The following is a 17,844-nucleotide window of genomic DNA, read 5'->3' as shown; positions in this document are numbered from 1 at the left end:
GAACTCTATGGTTTGGTACTGTATGCCATTAATATTAGATTATCAATATGCACTTAAAACTTTGTGTCATGAAGTTCTGTTAACCTTTTTTTATAAGTGTAAAATTGTATGAGTGAGTAAAAATAGAATATGAACTTCCTACAGCTATGTTTTAGATATATGGACAATAGTTTTCTATATATAATTTTCTTAGATATATAATAGTTATTTGGTGGTTTGAGTTGATACAGATGTAATTTTTGCTGTGTTTTTCTTTGTTTTGGCTTATTTTTAATTTACTTCTAATGTTGTAATAATTTCACTCTCTTTTGCAACTTAGCACATCAATTCAATATATAATCAATATACCAATTCAAATATTAATCTCTTTGGCTTGAACTTTTTCAAGTGCTATTACTATTGTAATGTATATAATGTTGTTTTTTATATTGTATTGGACACAAAGATCATCCCAAATACATTGAAGGAAGCTAAAAGAATGAATAAAAGGCTTGGATTTTTTTAAGATTATTTCAAAAATTATTATAATGGTATACAATAGATATAATGTTAACTTAGTAATGTAATAATATTAAATATACATAAAATAATTTAATATATTTATTTTTGCTAAAAAAAAATTTGTATTTAATAGTTAAACGAATATTGTCTAGCTGAAAGGAGTAAGGGTCTGTTTGGTAAAAATAACGATTGACTGATAAGTTAGTTAATATCTTATAGCTTATGACTGATGACTTATAACTTATAGCGGATGGTTGAGACCGATAGCTTATAAGTTAATTGAAGTGTTTAGTAAAATTAGTGGTTCAATTAATTTATAAATGTAAAATGACATAAAAGATATTTAATATATAATTATTTTATTTTAAATTAAAATAAATTATAAGGGTTAAAGATGGATCTTAATTAAAATAATAAGGATAAAAAATGAAAAAAATATAATAAGCTATAAGACATAAGCTAAAACGCTATTTGAAATAGCGTCTGAAAAATAAGCTATAAGCTAGTAAAATAAGCTATAAACCCGTGATGAAAAGACTGTTACCAAACGAATTTAAATTATCATATGAGCTTATAAGACATAAGACATAAGCTCTAAGCTCGAAAACATGTCTTACCAAACAAAGCCTAAATAGGCTGGAAAGATGTACTATGAAGAAGATACAACAGTTTATTGTGTTTTCTAAACAAAAAGCGTGGATTAAAACCAACTCAGAAAATAGTGGTCTAATGAATACACTGCGATTTTAAACCTGTAGTTTAATCAAAACCGTAGTCTAAATCTAATTCAAAAAATGTTGCCTATTCACATACTTAATGCGGCGTTTTTCCTCTTTCGTGGGAGAAAGTGCAAAAAACTTACTCTATGGTAGGCAACGGCGGTATATTTCACGCCTGGATAACCGTTGCCTAAAGTCTTTTGCTATGGTTTTTGCTCGTTGCTTAAACTCATTTTTGTTGTAGTGAGATATGATCGTTAAAAAGGAAGCTGGAATCTAAAAAGCGCATAAAATCAATATTCGTAATGTGGAATTTGAATCTTGATTGGAATAAATCTTAATTACATTTGAATGTGTTATGAATACTAATTCCAATCTTGCTAAAAAGGGTTGATGATGAATCTTTTCCAAGCAAATATGGGATTTAACAATCATATCTATCATTGGACAGAACAGGAAACAAATCTCAAAAGCGCTAGATACACTTTATAAAAACATGTGAGCCAAACAAACAGCTCGAGATAGGATGTCTCATAGAATTACAAAGCATTTTACTTATCATGTTACTTTCTACTAATGCGCCATGAACCACTTAGACACAAGATGTATCACAACTTGACAAGACATCTTGTTTCACATGTTTCTTACAAAATATCATCAATCATATGTAATAACCAACCCCCTCTTTGAGAGTTGTCACCAATGGCTTCATGAATCAACACCACATGTTTGACTTATGGAGTTGATATCATTTTATTCACTTGCTAGTTGAACTGACCATAAAATTGTGACCACAACTTGACGATTGTCATTATATGATAAGTTGCAAAATATCGTTATTTTGTGTATATAATTTGTTACACTTATCGATACTTTTAGTTAATACCGTTTGAATAATTCCCTGTTTTGTATGTAAATTTGTATACTTTGTGAATAGTTGTAGTTTCATATACTTTTATATAATTTGATAGTTTTTGTGTCTTTTGTAGGTATTCTTGTGTATTTGGAGCATGAGCAATAAAGTATCGAAGACACGGCTTCAAACGCGCGATTTTGAGCAACGGAACCAAATCGTCAACGAATAAGGCTCAAAATTAAAGAATAATAAATCATCAATTTGGTTGATATTTTGTTATTGTTAGATAGGAAATTGAATACGCTTTCCAATGCTTCGAATCGGGCGCAAATTGGAATTACAGTTCTCAAATTATCGCAAAAACACTTGTGCTGATTTTTTTCATGATCGCACAGTGGGCGCGTAGCGCCCTCCTACACGCGACGCGCGCTATACCAGATTCAAAAGTGTATAAATAGGTGAAAAACAAATTTTTTAGGTTATGTTTTGGGTATTTTTGAACCCCAACTCATCATAGGTCATTTTTTTGGTAGAGAGCTTGAAAACAACATGGGGTTGTGCATTTGGATGATCGGAGGTGGATTGCTCATCAATTGGAGCTGACAACCCGTGAGATGTTTGGTTTATCTCTTCTCCTCTTTGTGTGTTTACTTATTTTTGGGTTTGTTTGCAAGTTTACTCTAAACCTATGTATATTTGTTACTCTATTGTTGTATAAAGTTTGCTTTACAAATCTTAATTGGTGTTTCCTTGATCTTTTTGCTTAAATGCTTTGGATTTGTGTTGTTGTAAAAATAGACATCGTAAATCTTGATTAGGGGGATATCTATTAGCTTTAGATTCCAGACATAGGGTTTGGGGTTAACATTCACATAATATCGAAGTTTAATGCTTCTGTGTTGTTCTATCGGTTGAGATATCATCGAAAGAGCAACATAGTTGAACTCTCGTCGATGTTGCAGAAATGGACATTGATGTGAGGGATATGTGGTGATTCTGATGAGTATTGTAGATTGAGTACGAAGGAGTGATAAATCTAGGTTTGTGAGGAGTGAGTGTATTTACATGCCTAATAAGTTATTTCTTTCCAAATAATATATTATTTTTATGTTCATATGTTATATTTTTCGTTTTTACTTAAAACCCATTGAACCCAAACTCAAGAACTAAGAATCCTTCGAACGGCAGTTCATTAACACTAATCTGTGGACACGATAATTTTCCGGATAAATACTTGCAAATCTTTTCTTGCTTGCCGCTTTACCGCTTTAACATTATATCAACAAAATGATAATTACATACAATTATATCTGTAAAGATCAACTGGCTACAATATAATCTCTAGCATTTGGAATACTACTCTGGACTAATACATTGGATTTCTTAATCTCATAGGTAGATCTAAAATATATGATTTTAATTTCATAATGGCAAAAAAATGGGAACACGTATGACTTGTTAGAAAAACAAACTTCTTAACAAATGTGATAGATTAGTCCATGCTACATCAACTTTCACCTTCATCCCTTCTTCCTGCATGCAAACCACTTGACTTCCTTAAAAGAGTTGTTTCGTGTTTTATTGTATGACTCAAAGCTTTATTTAAAAGTTTATTACCATCACAAGATTCATTTGGTTTGCCAAAAAAAATTACATGCCTAAAAAAATAAGTGCTTTTAGTATTCGATCAACTAGAGACAGCAACACAGTCTTCACCAACAAAATGGTTTAGGATATGCTTGATAATAGTGATAAACTTTGGGTATGCCTCCTCTAACACACATATTTGTGTTTTTCCCGTTTACCTTCCCTTTCTGCCACCACAGGTTCCTCCACCTAGAATTCTTTTGTTAAAACAATGAATACACTAAAAGATAAGTTTTACTAGAGGCATGAGTTTGATTCCTCTTCTTTCTAGTAAAAACATTGGAATTTTATGTGTTCCCTGGATTTTCTTGTTGACTATGTGCACATTCACGACCTTAACCTTACAATAACATATTTTTACTCTACAACACCGACACATATATATCAACCACCTATTTACTAATCTCCCTCATAATATCATTAATGAAGTTACCAACCAAAGTCTACGTTTCAACCCCAATACTTAGGATGTACTCATTTGGGCTGGTCACATAAGTGGTACTTATTCTACTAAGGTAGACTAATCTTGAATCCTCTACAACAACAAAAATTTACTTACTCATAACAATAGACCTCAATCTCCTGAATTGAATCTGAAAACTCTGTCTTTCGAAAAAGATCAGGTTCTACTTTTGGCTTGCTTGTCTTAACTTTGTTCCTACTATATCTACTTCATCCCCGTGACATGCTCCCCTAAGGCTATGTGCTCTAAATATGTCATAGAAGAAGAGACATTTCTTTATTTTGTTGTGACTGTAAGAACTATATAAATATTTGGTTTCACATTACTTTTAATCATCTAGATTTTTTCCTTGACTCATGATGTAAACGTTTGGATCACAAACGAGATTCATGATGCCTATTATAACCTCTTTTCCGTAAGAATCAGGTAGATTTGAAGAAACAGAAACTTTACATGCATATCACATTAAATAAACCCATGTATAGCCTCTACTAGGCTTCCCACCTTATGGTGGACTTCTTTCGCAATTGATTCATTAAACCTCAAACTAGACACCCAAAAGATTGCCACATTAATTAGAGTGATCTCAACTCTTCATGCATTATTTTTAATGGAGATGAAAGTTGTAATGACATGCTTAATCAGGTTTTGGTGGTACCTTTCACACCTCATCGAAGACATGGCAATGCGTCTTATAAGGATTAATCTCAAAATCTTTAAATACACTTCACAAAAAACTTTGAATCATTTATATATAAAGGACTATCACTAAACAAATATATTGACATTATCAATTCAACATGTTGCTATTATCCCACGATATTCAATCTCATTGAGACGATACAAGTATCATAAATATGTGATGTTAATTTAAAATATTAAAGATATATATTTTTAGAATTATCCACATCTTCCATGAAATCAATCAAAGTGCAAATATGAAAAAATTTGACGCATCTTCTAACGTAGATTTCTTAATTCACACCTCCCTTACTTCAAAATTGAGTAATACGCTTGCCACTAACACGTTTATTTCTTATAAATATGTTTTTTTTTCTCCTTTTTCTTTATTTTAGCATTATAAGAAGAAAAATAAGTTAAAAATTTAAATAGAGTGCTTGAGGTGGCAGACTATGATTGAGTGTGTCAGAGATCTTGATGCTATCATTCATCTTCTCTAAATATTATAAAAGTCGCAAAGTAATCTTTCAATTATCAAGAAGTTAGTATATGTGTAGATGTAGACATGAGATTCTTTGAATTTTTAAGAGAAAAGACTATTTTCCATTGCTGGTAAGTTGTAACAACGCATACCAACAATTTCACGGATTGTTTTTCTACATATCATTTCAGTCAGCTAAAACAAAGTGTCACAAGAAAAAATATGAAAATGAAACAACATAGATTGGTCCCATGTGTCTTTGTATGGTAAGCTTGTAATTATTGAGTGACATTGCTTTTTCACTGCATCCAAAAATGAAGAAGCGTGTAGAAACCGAATAGGTGTACAAAGGTAGAACCTCCCAAGCTAGCATTTACGTTCATCAATCATATTGGTCCCGCATATCATCACATCATGTTGCATAAATAATTGACTCCATTATTATAAGTTACTATCACGGTTGAATATCCATTATAAGTAGAAGTCAAAGAAAGCATGCATGAATGATTCTATATCAATTAATCATGTGGATAATAAACATACACGTTAAGGACTTCCGTAGCAATTTGGCATGTGCTTCAAATTTATTTTCATCTCCAAGTGAAAAAATGAAATTAAAAAAAAAAGTCAGAAAATAATAATTGTTGAGAATGAAATTTTTTGTGTCGAAAATTATAACATGTAAAAATGTCAAAGGAACTAACTTTAATAGAAATTCGACTTAATATTATTTTACTTGTTTTAGTTAGTTAGTTGGTGACTATTTAGTGAACAAACATTCTCGGTCTATAAATAGGGAGGTACTCTATCATTGTAAAAAAAAACAATTGCATTTTGAGAAAAGTTGAATAAAATTTTCAGTTTGAAAGAAGAGAGAAACTCTGTAGAAATATTCATCTTCCTCCCCTTTTCTCATAAACTGTAATTCATATTTCTTTCCTTCTCTCATAATAATTGTGCAGCGGAATCATTTTGCAACCAAGATGTGGTTGATTCACTCGAGTGAACACTGAAGAACAAGAAACAGATTCAATAAAAAAATTGATTCTTGTTCATAAAGATTGATTCGAAATTCTCCAAGTGTTGGGTTCCAACATCTGGTATCTAGAGCACTGGTTATGTGATTCTTGGGAAGCATAACGCGATAAATCATCCGATGAACCATCCGAATGGGCATTTTCCGACGAGTCTCCCAATTATGAAGAGTCAGAATTACGAGAATTGGTGTAAGAAATTGAAGACTGTTTTCTATTATAAAGATCTTTGGGATCTTGTGAAGGAAGGAGTAATACCACTGTAGAAAATGCGACGCATAAACAAATGGTTTCACATAAAGAATCGAAGAAGAAAGATTATAAAGCAAGGTATCAATGAAGATGTTGAAAATGACGATATTAATGATGAAATTCAAGAGGATGACGTAGATAATGGAATTCAAGAGGACGACGTAGAAAATGGATTTCAAGAGGAAGTTGTAGGTGACAAATTTCAAGAGGACGACATAGATCTAGATGCTGAATTTCAAGAGGATGATATAGATGGTGAATTTTAAGAGGAAGACGTAGATGAATAATTTCTGAAATACGACATGTGTGATGAATTTCAAAAGGACGATGTGGATGATGAATTCCAAGAAGATAAACTTGAACGAGTAGGATGATGTCTTTTTTTTTCTTGAAGTTGAAAGCTTTAAACTTGAACTTGTTTTTTTGTTATTTTGCTACTGAATTATGTTTTTTTGTTATTTTGCTAGGTTCATACTTCAAAGTATTAAACTTAGTATAATAAGTATTGTTATGTTAGGAATTTTATGTATTAGCTACTATCTTGAATTAATGTTTGAACTAGATTTTATTATAATATAACTTTTGTTGATGTACAGTTAAATTTGATATTGTTTAATTTATTATCGATATTTTTTTTAAAGTCAGTCATAATCGATTATATTATTTAGAAAATAATCAAAAAAATTGTACATTTTATGGGGACAATGTAAAAGAACAGCCTATAAGCAATGGCTACACTTTATAAACGTTCCTCCTTGTTCAGGTTTAAGGGAACAGTTATTAATTGCAGCAGCATCTGGCGACACTTAAAAAGCGTCGCCTAATAGGCCACAAATAATATTCCCCTATTCTTTTCGTTTAGGCGACATTTTTAAAAAGTGCACCCAATGAACATGAAAAAACGCCGGTTTAGAGGCCACAAATAATCGTCCCCTATTTCTTTGGTTTAAGCGACATTTTTAGAAAGCTTGCCCAAAGAAAAAGAAAAAATGTCGCCTTTGAGAATAGACAACACTCACATAGGAGACGCCTAGAAAACGTCTTCTATTCCTTTAAGCAACATAATTTGTTTCGAAACAAGCAATGTCGGAATTTCACTAGATCTAAAGTGTTATTTTGAGGGGGGGGGGGATTTCACTAAATAGACCATTATAAGCCACTCCTTAACCACAAGGAAAGAAGAATACAAATTAATTATTGAACCCCAAATACGACTATATAAAGCAATGAAGGGTTTAGTAAAGAAATACGTCTTAAATTTACATGAAATTTATATGTTTTATCCAATCTCTTATAATAGATGAGTAAACGCACTATCCTATGAAACAAACCGGGGTTTTACACGGGATGATAAGGAATCGAACCGAGAGATTTATTGGGCAATTCTCAAACGTATTGTACTTTTACACAGGTTGAGCTCAAAACCGAGTGAGATTTTACACCAGCATGACCTCAAATCGAAAGAGTTTTTAACCACGAAAAGCTCAAGAACAATTGTGAAAATTTTTAACTGTTTATTCTTCACGAGCCCACAAGAGAGCTTCTCTTTAATGGATAAGCTCAACTAACAAATAGGGACTTTCCCTCAAAGAACAAACAAAGAGTTTTTACAATGATTTAGCTCGCTACCAAACGAAACACTTCCTATAAAAGAATAATTTACTAATAGAAAATTATACGCTAAGTAAATTTATAATTAAACCCTCATCCTGAACAAAATTTTTCAACGCTTTCAAAGCACTACAACTCAAATACGTTAGAAAAGTAGAAATAATTTACCGAGTTTATGAGAAAAATGTAAATTGAGGTTTTTCAAGTTTTCTGGTTGATTTGAAATGATAGAGAAGCTCTCCATTTAGAAGAGAAATGGTGTAAATTTTAAAATAATCAATAGATCAATTATTTGACCTAATCGGTTTGCTAATTTGTTAGAAAATGCAAATAATCAATTGTTGCGGTCCAAATTGGAAGGTTTAGATAGAAATTTGTTACCAATCATTAAGAGTATGTCATAATCCATTATAGAATTCATTATGCATAGTCTAATCGATTCAGTTATAAATCTAATCAATTAGACAACTTAGATAAAACTTCTTAATTAGGCTCCAAAATTTTTTTTGGTTGTTTTAATAAAAAAATTTAGAGGTTTCTCTAAGTTTTATGTGTGTGAGTGTGTGCTTTAGTCATAATACTTACATAAACACCCTTGTGTCTCTATAATCCATTGATCACTCAGACATACACGATCACATGAGTTTTCACATTTTGTCTCTTTCACACTCTAAACTTCAAGTATTCTTTAGGGGGCTTGAGATATTACTAATTTTTTACCATCATTTGAGAATTGAAGGTTTAAGCCAACAGTGATCATAAACGGATGTCTAGCTTTATTCGGCTAGATATCTCAATCAAACACTTGGTGCATCTTTGACCACTCAAATTAACTTTAGCAGTTATTTGACTTCATGTGTTGCCATCATCAAAACCATTTTAAATGTTGTTATCATCAAACCGTGTTATCATCCAGACTAGGCAGTTGCTTATCCATGAGCTTTATCATCTTAGATCACTTCTTGATTATAGTTGCAAGCACATAGATCTACAAGATCACCAAAACATTGCAAGAGTTATTGGTATGAACCATAGAGGATGGCATTCATATATTTGAGGGTGGATGAATAGGTTCACTTTGCTTATACTTTTACAAGAATGAAAGTTCATATAATATAAATATTTTAGTCTTGCCCGGACAATCTAAATTTTGCATTAATATTCCTTGTAGTCTTTCTCCAGATATCAAACTTAAAAGTTAGTTGGGACATCAACTAATTTCTCTCAATCATGACTCCGTTTTATGCTTTAAACAATTAGATCTAGAAAATATTTTTATTTCTCAGTTTTGTGTTCCTTAACTTCTCTAGAGACTTTTAATTACAATGTTGGTTTTTTCGTGACCTAGAGAACTAAAATCGCATAACCAAAAGAGAATCATATGGATAAAAGAAAAAAAAAAAAATAGAGTTTTACAGATTGTGTGTGTCTAAATTAGTTATACAATATGTTATTTATAGAAAAAAGTAGTCATATTGGCCAAAATATCACGACCTGCAAAATCTAACTTCAATCGACTATTATCATGAGAAATTCTTATTCCTCTCATTGTTGGGAGTTATGGAATCCCACGCTTGACATGTTCCCCCATCTCACAATATTTTTGTATTTCTTGTTCACATGTATGCCTTTTTCTAGATCCATCCTCAATAAACACAATTGTTGCATTCGGTGGCCTTTATAACATGGAACACATGTGAAATGTTGAATTGTCACTTTCCCCTTATCTTTGATGGTTTTTTAATAAGCCAAGATTTTATTAAAGGAGTACAAGGGTCACTCTCTTTGGATGCGTAAGGAGACTGAATTACTCCTATTTTAACTGGAGTAATAAGCCAAGTTTTTTATTTTGTATTGATGGAATGCCCATTATTATGCAATTTAATATAACACACTACGTAAAACCAAAAAATATATATTTCAAGAACCACTCATTAAATAAATTTAAAAAAAAAAAAAACTAAAACAAAGAGAAATATTGCCTAACAACAAGTCAACAATGTATATAACAAAGGGTGAAAAGGAGAGTTCGAAAAATGAATGGAAGAAAATGATAAGGAATATCTTACTCTTTGTCTTTTATACACAACTTTTCCTTTAAAGTACAGATAGCTAGAGAGAAGCCTCATGCTTTTATTTGTCTTGCATATGGAGAAAAGTAAGAGCATAGGTGTGAGAAAAGGTGCATGGACATATGAAGAAGACAAACTTCTCAAAATTTGTATTGACAAGTATGGTGAAGGAAAATGGCAGTTAGTTCCTCAAAGAGCTGGTATACAATAATGTTCCACAAAAACTATATAGTATTATTTATGATAATCTTTTTATCTTGTTTTGTTAAAATATTTATTACATGCTTTGGGCAGGATTGAATAGGTGCAGGAAAAGTTGTAGATTGAGATGGCTAAATTATTTAAACCCAGCTGTCAACAGAGAGAGTTTTTCTGAGGATGAAGTTGATATGATCTTAAGGTTACACAAACTTCTAGGAAACAGGTATATATGCAACCAACTTTTTAGATGTATTTTAAAGTTTCACATAATTTAGTTTATCTTTTTATGTCAAATTTACTTATTTGAAAAAAAATTACACTATTGAACAAACTTTCATGCTTGGTTCACTTTTGAGTTTTGATACAATGACATATTCTCTGAATGATAAAATACATAGAATATTCTCTGAATGCTTGGTTCACTTATAAAAAAGATAGAAGTTTCTAACATTGTTGTAATTTACAGAGACAAACAATTATTTGTGTGGAAGACGTAGCTCAATTGGTATAAATTAATTGAACTAATAATTAAATAACTACCTAAACACAAAAAAAGAGTTTATATGATTTTAAGATTACAATAATTCTTGGGATATGTTTGGATTTGTGGTATGAAATAGAATGGAATGAAATGAAGTGTTAAATAATGAGGTTTTCTTGTTTAAATTTGTAAATAACGGATGAAGCCACTATTACAAAAAAGTTATTTAATAGCGTTTTTTGTTTTGTTTTTGATAGCGCTTAAAAGTGCTATTAACCGCGCTACTATTGTAAATATTTTTATTTGATAGCACTTTAAAAGCGCTATTATAGTACTAATAATTAATAGCATTTTTCCAAAAGCGCTATTATAGTACTAGTAATTAATAGCATTTTTTTGAAAAGCGCTACAGAAGTAGACATTTTGAATTTTATGGTACGCATTTTGCTTTGACTTTTGATAGCACTTTCAAACAAAGTGCTATTGTAAGGCATGTGTTTGATAGCGCTTTTCAATAAAACTGCTATTATAGTATGTTTCATTAATAGCACTTTCTCTACAAAATGCTATTTTAGTACAGTCTTTTTTTTTTTACACAAAATCATTCTAGTGTGTATATATATATATATATATATATATATATATATATATATATATATATATATATATATATATATATATGAAATTTGTATTTTATAACATAAGACTTCATTAAAAAAATATTAACCAACTATATAGATCAATCTACACTACATAATAGTGGTAAATGATAACAAACAAATTAACAAACCATATTCAACATTGATCTCAATAAAAATAAGCTAAAACTCTTGCCACAAATTATTAATTTGGTCCAACTAAGAGGATATCTAACTAAATTCCAAACAAAAAGTACAATCACTAAAAAATCAAAGACAACAAAACAACATCAAGTAGTAACCACTTTGCGAACCAAAGCACTTCCGAATCCAGATATATAATCACTTTGTTAGCTAGCTAGGCAAAATAACTGCTTCTTGTTTTCCTGTATCATAGAAAGAATATTGATTATGTATTGTACAATACTCAAAAACCGGAAACCTAAATATATATTCATATAAATACCAAATCAAAATAAATTTAGGAAAACATCTAAAAGTCATAAATTAATCACTTCATTCAAATCAATTTAACAAACCGAATTCTTTCAAAATCATGTTTATCAAAAGCTTAAAACCAAACATCATCTAACCAAATTTATAAAACAGATGGAATCTATTTCATTCTATTCAAGAAAATTCTTCCATTTTTATTCCATCTAATTTTGTGTGTATGCAATAAAATGAGCTAATTTAATATGTTTTGTTTTGTCAAATTATAAAGATTACATAACTAATGAAATGAAATTTAACTTTCATTCTGCTCCACGTCATTCCATCCTATTTTATTTCTCTAACTCCAGACATAGCATTAAGAAATAAGAGTCTATTCTCAATATTTAATTGTTTTAAAATAATATATTTATTTAATTTTTAATTTGTATTTTCTAAAATTTTCACTATACTTATATCCATCTCATTTAAATAGATTTTTTCTTTATATTTTTTAACACTTTTCTTTTCTTTTCTTTGATAAGTATTTCAGCTCATTTACTAACTCATGTGTATGATTCATATAATATAGATGGTCATTAATTGCTGCAAGGCTTCCTGGCAGAACAGCTAATGATGTGAAAAATTATTGGCACACACACTTGCGCAAGAAGATGATTTCAAGAAAATCAGATGAAAAGAAAGAAAAAGAAAAACCTAAAGAAACCATAAAAGCTCATGAAGTTATTAAACCTCAACCTCGAACTTTTTCATCTCATTCACCATTGTTGAAGGGGATACCTGATTTTGTGAAACCAATAGGAACATTTTCATCTAAAAACCCTAGTGTTGCTAAAGATGGTAACATTGAGAATACAATGCAACCAATTATTGGTGATGGAGACTTTGCTGCACCCCCATCTCTTGGAAACTCAACACTGTCAGCCATGTGGTGGGAAAGTTTGTTGAACGAGAGCAATGAAAAAATCGGCTCTTGCTCTTTATTACAAGAGGAGAGAAATTCCATTTTGGAGTTACCAAACATTGAGAATTTTTTTATCGAAGGTTCAAGTACTTTTGGTGATTGCTATTGGGATTCCAACCTTTGTGGATTTGACTCTCATTTGGATATTTAAACTAGGTTTTTAATCTCATTGTTCAACAAGCTTTAATTTGTATTGTTCTCACTGCATTATGTGTAGTATCACGGTAGAGGATTAAGCATTTTAAATTAGATGTTAAACTTAAATTGAGAATGAAAACAAACTTCAGTATTTAAAAATAATTGTAAGATTGAATTTAATATTTTTTTAATTTTATGTGTGAAAAACAAGAACAATTTAAAGTGGACTTTGAAAAAGCTTATGATAAGGTTAGTTGGGATTTTCTTAGATTCATGGTGAGAAAGATGGGATTTGGGGAGGTGTGGATGAAGTGGATGGAGGCGCTTATTTTTTCTAGCAAAATGTCGGTTTTAGTAAACGATAGCCCCACTAAAGAGTTTGTGGTGGAAAGAGGATTACGTCAAGGGGATCCATTATCCTTTATTTTTTGGTGATTGTGGCGGAAGGTTTGAAAATCTTAGTGAACAAGGCGGTGGATAACGGGGATTATGTTGGATGTAATGTGAAAGGTAATTTTTGTGTGGATGTTTTACAATTTGCGGACGACACTTTACTTGTGGGAGATGGGAGTTGGAGGCATTTGTGGGCTATCAAATCGGTGTTAAGCGGATTTGAAATTGTTTCGGGTCTTGGTATCAATTTCAACAAGAGTAAGCTTAATGGAATAAATATTAATCCTTATTTTTTGGAGGTGGCGACCTATTTTCTTTCTTGCAAGTTGGAACCAAAAGAGTTCTCTTTTCTTGGGATCCGCAATGGCTCTAATCCTAGAAGGATCGACTTCTGGAGACCCGATGTGGAAAAGTTTAGGAAGAAGTTGTGTTCTTGGAAAGGGAGATGGCTTAGTTTTGGGGGAAGAATTACTTTATTAAAATTTGTGCTAGGAAGTTTACCTATTTTTACTCTCTCTTTTTATTTGGCTCCGAAGAAGGTTATTCGCGAGACTAATAAAATTCAAAGCAATTTCCTTTGGGGAGGAGTAAAGGAGAAGATATGTATTCATTGGGTGAAGTGGAAAGATGCATGTTTGCCGGTGGATAAAGGTGGGCTAGGTTTGAGAAGTGTGGAAGATTTCAATTTGGCTCTTCTTTTCAAGTGGAAGTGGAGAATTTTGGAGGCTTCTAATTTTCTTTGGTATAGGATGTTGAGAGCGAGATACGGGGACGTGAAGCTCCGAGTGGTTATCGAAGGAGGAAGGAGAGATTGCTCTGAGTGGTTATCGAAGGAGGAAGGAAAAGGGGCTATGTTAATTGTCATTTAAAAAATGGTAAAAACATTCTGTTTTGGCATAGTATTTGGTTGGGAGATCAAACCCTTCGCGTTAAATTCCTGGAACTGTGTTATCTATCAACCAAAAAACTGTGCTCGGTTGCGGATGTTTTGATCTGGCAGGATGGCGTTTTTTCCTGGGCCACGAACATTCTGTTTGGTTCCGCCGTAACACCTGATGCGGACTCTGTTTCTGCAAAAACAGCCGCGACTCCTGCAACAGCCATGGCGTAGTGGCGGTCTTTGTTTAACTTGCTTCAGTCGGTCAACTCAATTAGTTTGGAGGAAGACAAATTTGAATGTAATCTGAATTTGAATGGTGATTTCTCGTTTTCAAGTGTTTCAAAACTGGAGTCAGAAATTAAAGAAATCGCTTGGACGCCACCAATGGTAATTTTGTTGCATGTCATTTGGAAGTTGAAGATTCCTCTCAGAATATAGGTTTTTTCTTAGAGGTTCTTCTACAATAGACTTCCTTTAAAATATCTCTTACTTCATAGGGGAGTTCCATAAATATCATTTCTACCAATTTCTTGTTTTGTTTGGTCCATCCGGAGAATTCAAATCATTTGTGTTCTCGAGTGTTCTGTGTCGAAAGCGATTTGGAGTAGAATCTACCTTTGGATGGGTGAAGACTTAGGTCTCTCTTTTGAAGAGTTTTTGAATTTTGGTTTCATCCAAGAGAAATTGAAGAACGCTAAATACAAGATCAAGATAAATATTATTTGGATAGCAACTATTTGGAGTTTATGGCTCATGAGAAATGCCATTATTTTTTAGAATAAGTCTTATAGTTATGATGTGGTGTTGTCTAATGTAATTTTATTTTCTTATAGATGGTTGGATTTATGCTACCCTTTGTCCCATAATAGTTTTTACGATTGTTACAAATTACTGTTGTCCTATTTCAACTCTAATTAGAGTCTTTGTGTTGTAAGGGTTACACCCCTAGTGCGATTTTTTATATCATTTGCTTATTGAAAAAAATGATTTTTATGAAAATCTATTTGAAATAGCTTCAAAATTAAGTGATTATTTGAAATTTTGATATCCAATTTTTTTTCCATAAATAGATGAAATACCTAAAATCAAATTTTAAAAATAACTATTCAAACAAAATTTTCATTTGAAGTTTTTATAAAAAATTTCTTTGTAAATTTTTTTTTCACAAATTAAAATTATGTAACACTATAAAAATCATTTTTTAAAAAAGTCAAACAAACGGGCCCTCAATCTAATGATATTGTCTCGTCAAGGAAATGAGGGTCCTTCTTCCCTTCTTTTATAAGAAGAAGATGAAAAAGAAATATCTTATAATATCTTGTATATCAATTTAAATTTTATAAATATATTATAATTGAAATTCTGGTGTGACAAACTCAAATGTCTTGAAAGGTGTTGAGACATTTGTTCTGTCAAGAAACATTAACAAGGTATATACACAGATTTATGCCAAACTGAAAGATAAATGACACCAGTAATTATTGACCTAGTTCAGTGACAAACACACCTACTCTGGGGGCATACCAGGCCAAGAATGAAGTACACTATTAGTATTAATTCAGAGCTAAACATCCCCGTTTACAACCCCTCACTTAATCCATACCTAATGACCCTTCTACTTAGATCCTCTCTAAATATGGAATATCTCCATCCCACTTCCTATTACCGCAGTAATGTTGTACAGTTCTCCAGTCTCAGGAGCTGTAGCAACGACCTAATACCCAAAAGCATTCTGATCACAAAGAAAAACAGTTTGGAAGACACGCTTCTATGATAAACCCTAGCCAAGACTCTTGACTATGAACACTACCTTAGAGTTATTTTAAAGCTTCCTCCAAGAACAATACATACTCCTCTTGCCTACAGGCTTCGAGGACTACAGTGACCTTCCCACAGCCCGGGAGGTTCACTTTGATAAATCCTAATGATTACATCTTTTCTACTCGTGGTTGTCTACTTTTTCTAGGTTACAAACACTTCTATTTATAACTTGTAGCCAACTGGATTTGGGTCTTCAATCAAAGCTTATTTGCTGTTATAATCAAGCAGTAACTTATGCTACAAACAAGGTCTTCAATCTGTTAGTTTCCGTGAATATCTCCATATTTAGAAACTATACAGTCTTCAAATATTCTGATTTGATTCTTCTGATTGATTCCTCAAATCTTCTTATTGATTCTTCATACCTGTTACGTATATATGCCTTTATTTGGTTTGCATAATATCCCTGAATATTTTGCATTCTTCTGTAGTAATTAAATTACACATAATTAATTAAAACTCTTCCCTTCAGCTTATGCATGATGTCGTAACATCCCATGTGACATGTTATTCCAAATGTTGAATTACTTCAACATAACACGTTATATCATTTCAGTGTGACTTCTTTGTTGTACCTGTTCTTCTTTTACATTACATAACTGACACTATTATTTGTTTTACAAAAATTAAGCCAACTCTAAAAACAGAGAACTAACAATCTCCCCCTTTGGCAAATTTTTGACTAAAACAAATAAACTACTGATTACATTTAAACAGGTAGAATAGAACTTCTGATGGTCAGTGGGCTGCAACACTTATGGATGGAGTCAGTCTTCAGTTACTATGTCAAGACATCTCGTTCACCATCTTCATGCAGCACAGACCTTAACACTTACAGCCCCGTTCTTCACACTAAGAAGGTTTTCAGTTTATTTGATGAATACTCCCCCTTAACATTAGAACCTTTTTATGTCACAAAGAGATGATCTACCCTTGTGGTGGTGGAGAAAGAGGACCATGAACAGTGACAATCCTCCCAAGTAGAACATCATACATTCTCTTTGTAACTCAGAACACAATTCATAATTGTGTTCGTTAACTCAGATCACAGGTCACAAGTACAGACTAGATATATATTTGACACGACTTTGTCTTTGACATGTTGCAAATGAAGATTAAGTTTCAGAAGACATATTTGAATTAAGTCCAAACCCTTCTCCCCCTTTTTAGCCAAAAATTTACAAAGAAAGCCCTCACAAAACCATAGATGAATGTAGCTTACCCATATGCTAACAAACCCCATGTCTGATATGAAATCGGAACTCACATAAATATAGAGTCAAGAAGGGACCTCTATAAGTAGTTAAACCTGAGCTTTGAAGGTAACGATCTTTGAGAGTTTCAACGTTCTTGGTCAAAAAAATGCTATTCAAGGAAAAACTCTCATCCATTCAATGTATGCTTTGAATACCTTTTGTGAACCTTGACTGTTTCTGCTGAAAAGGAATAAGTCTTTATGCGTTCATATGGCCAAATAGCGTACCTCTCTGTGCACATTTGACACGTGTGAGAATACACTATCAGGTACACTCTTCTGTTAGTTACTCAGCAAATATGA

At 31.9% G+C, this 17,844-nt stretch overlaps 2 protein-coding genes across 2 annotated transcripts; both read left to right on the top strand.

Annotated features, from left to right (window-relative positions):
* Positions 1-10,390: 10,390 nt before the first annotated feature.
* On the top strand, positions 10,391-13,286 carry LOC131617546 (transcription factor MYB1-like). The gene is made up of 3 exons (XM_058888818.1): positions 10,391-10,517; positions 10,612-10,741; positions 12,662-13,286. The coding sequence occupies exons 1-3, from the start codon at positions 10,394-10,396 to the stop codon at positions 13,203-13,205; spliced, it is 798 nt and encodes a 265-aa protein (XP_058744801.1). The 5' UTR covers positions 10,391-10,393; the 3' UTR covers positions 13,206-13,286.
* Positions 13,287-13,534: 248 nt separating this feature from the next.
* Positions 13,535-14,696, top strand: LOC131619429 (uncharacterized). Its single transcript, XM_058890524.1, has 3 exons — positions 13,535-13,592; positions 13,640-14,445; positions 14,586-14,696. The coding sequence occupies exons 1-3, from the start codon at positions 13,535-13,537 to the stop codon at positions 14,694-14,696; spliced, it is 975 nt and encodes a 324-aa protein (XP_058746507.1).
* The last annotated feature ends 3,148 nt before the right edge of the window (positions 14,697-17,844 follow it).

Source organism: Vicia villosa, linkage group LG7, assembly GCF_029867415.1.
Source record: "Vicia villosa cultivar HV-30 ecotype Madison, WI linkage group LG7, Vvil1.0, whole genome shotgun sequence".
Taxonomy (NCBI): domain Eukaryota; kingdom Viridiplantae; phylum Streptophyta; class Magnoliopsida; order Fabales; family Fabaceae; genus Vicia; species Vicia villosa.
This window is presented reverse-complemented; position numbering and strand designations above follow the sequence as displayed.

Coding starts and splice junctions, on each gene's coding strand:
- LOC131617546 (XM_058888818.1), top strand. CDS start 10,394: ATGGAGAAAAGTAAGAGCATAGGTGTGAGAAAAGGTGCATGGACATAT. Junction 10,518..10,611: donor GTTAGTTCCTCAAAGAGCTG/GTATACAATAAT, acceptor TGCTTTGGGCAG/GATTGAATAGGTGCAGGAAA. Junction 10,742..12,661: donor CACAAACTTCTAGGAAACAG/GTATATATGCAA, acceptor CATATAATATAG/ATGGTCATTAATTGCTGCAA.
- LOC131619429 (XM_058890524.1), top strand. CDS start 13,535: ATGTCGGTTTTAGTAAACGATAGCCCCACTAAAGAGTTTGTGGTGGAA. Junction 13,593..13,639: donor TGTGGTGGAAAGAGGATTAC/GTCAAGGGGATC, acceptor TTGTGGCGGAAG/GTTTGAAAATCTTAGTGAAC. Junction 14,446..14,585: donor GAAAAGGGGCTATGTTAATT/GTCATTTAAAAA, acceptor TTGATCTGGCAG/GATGGCGTTTTTTCCTGGGC.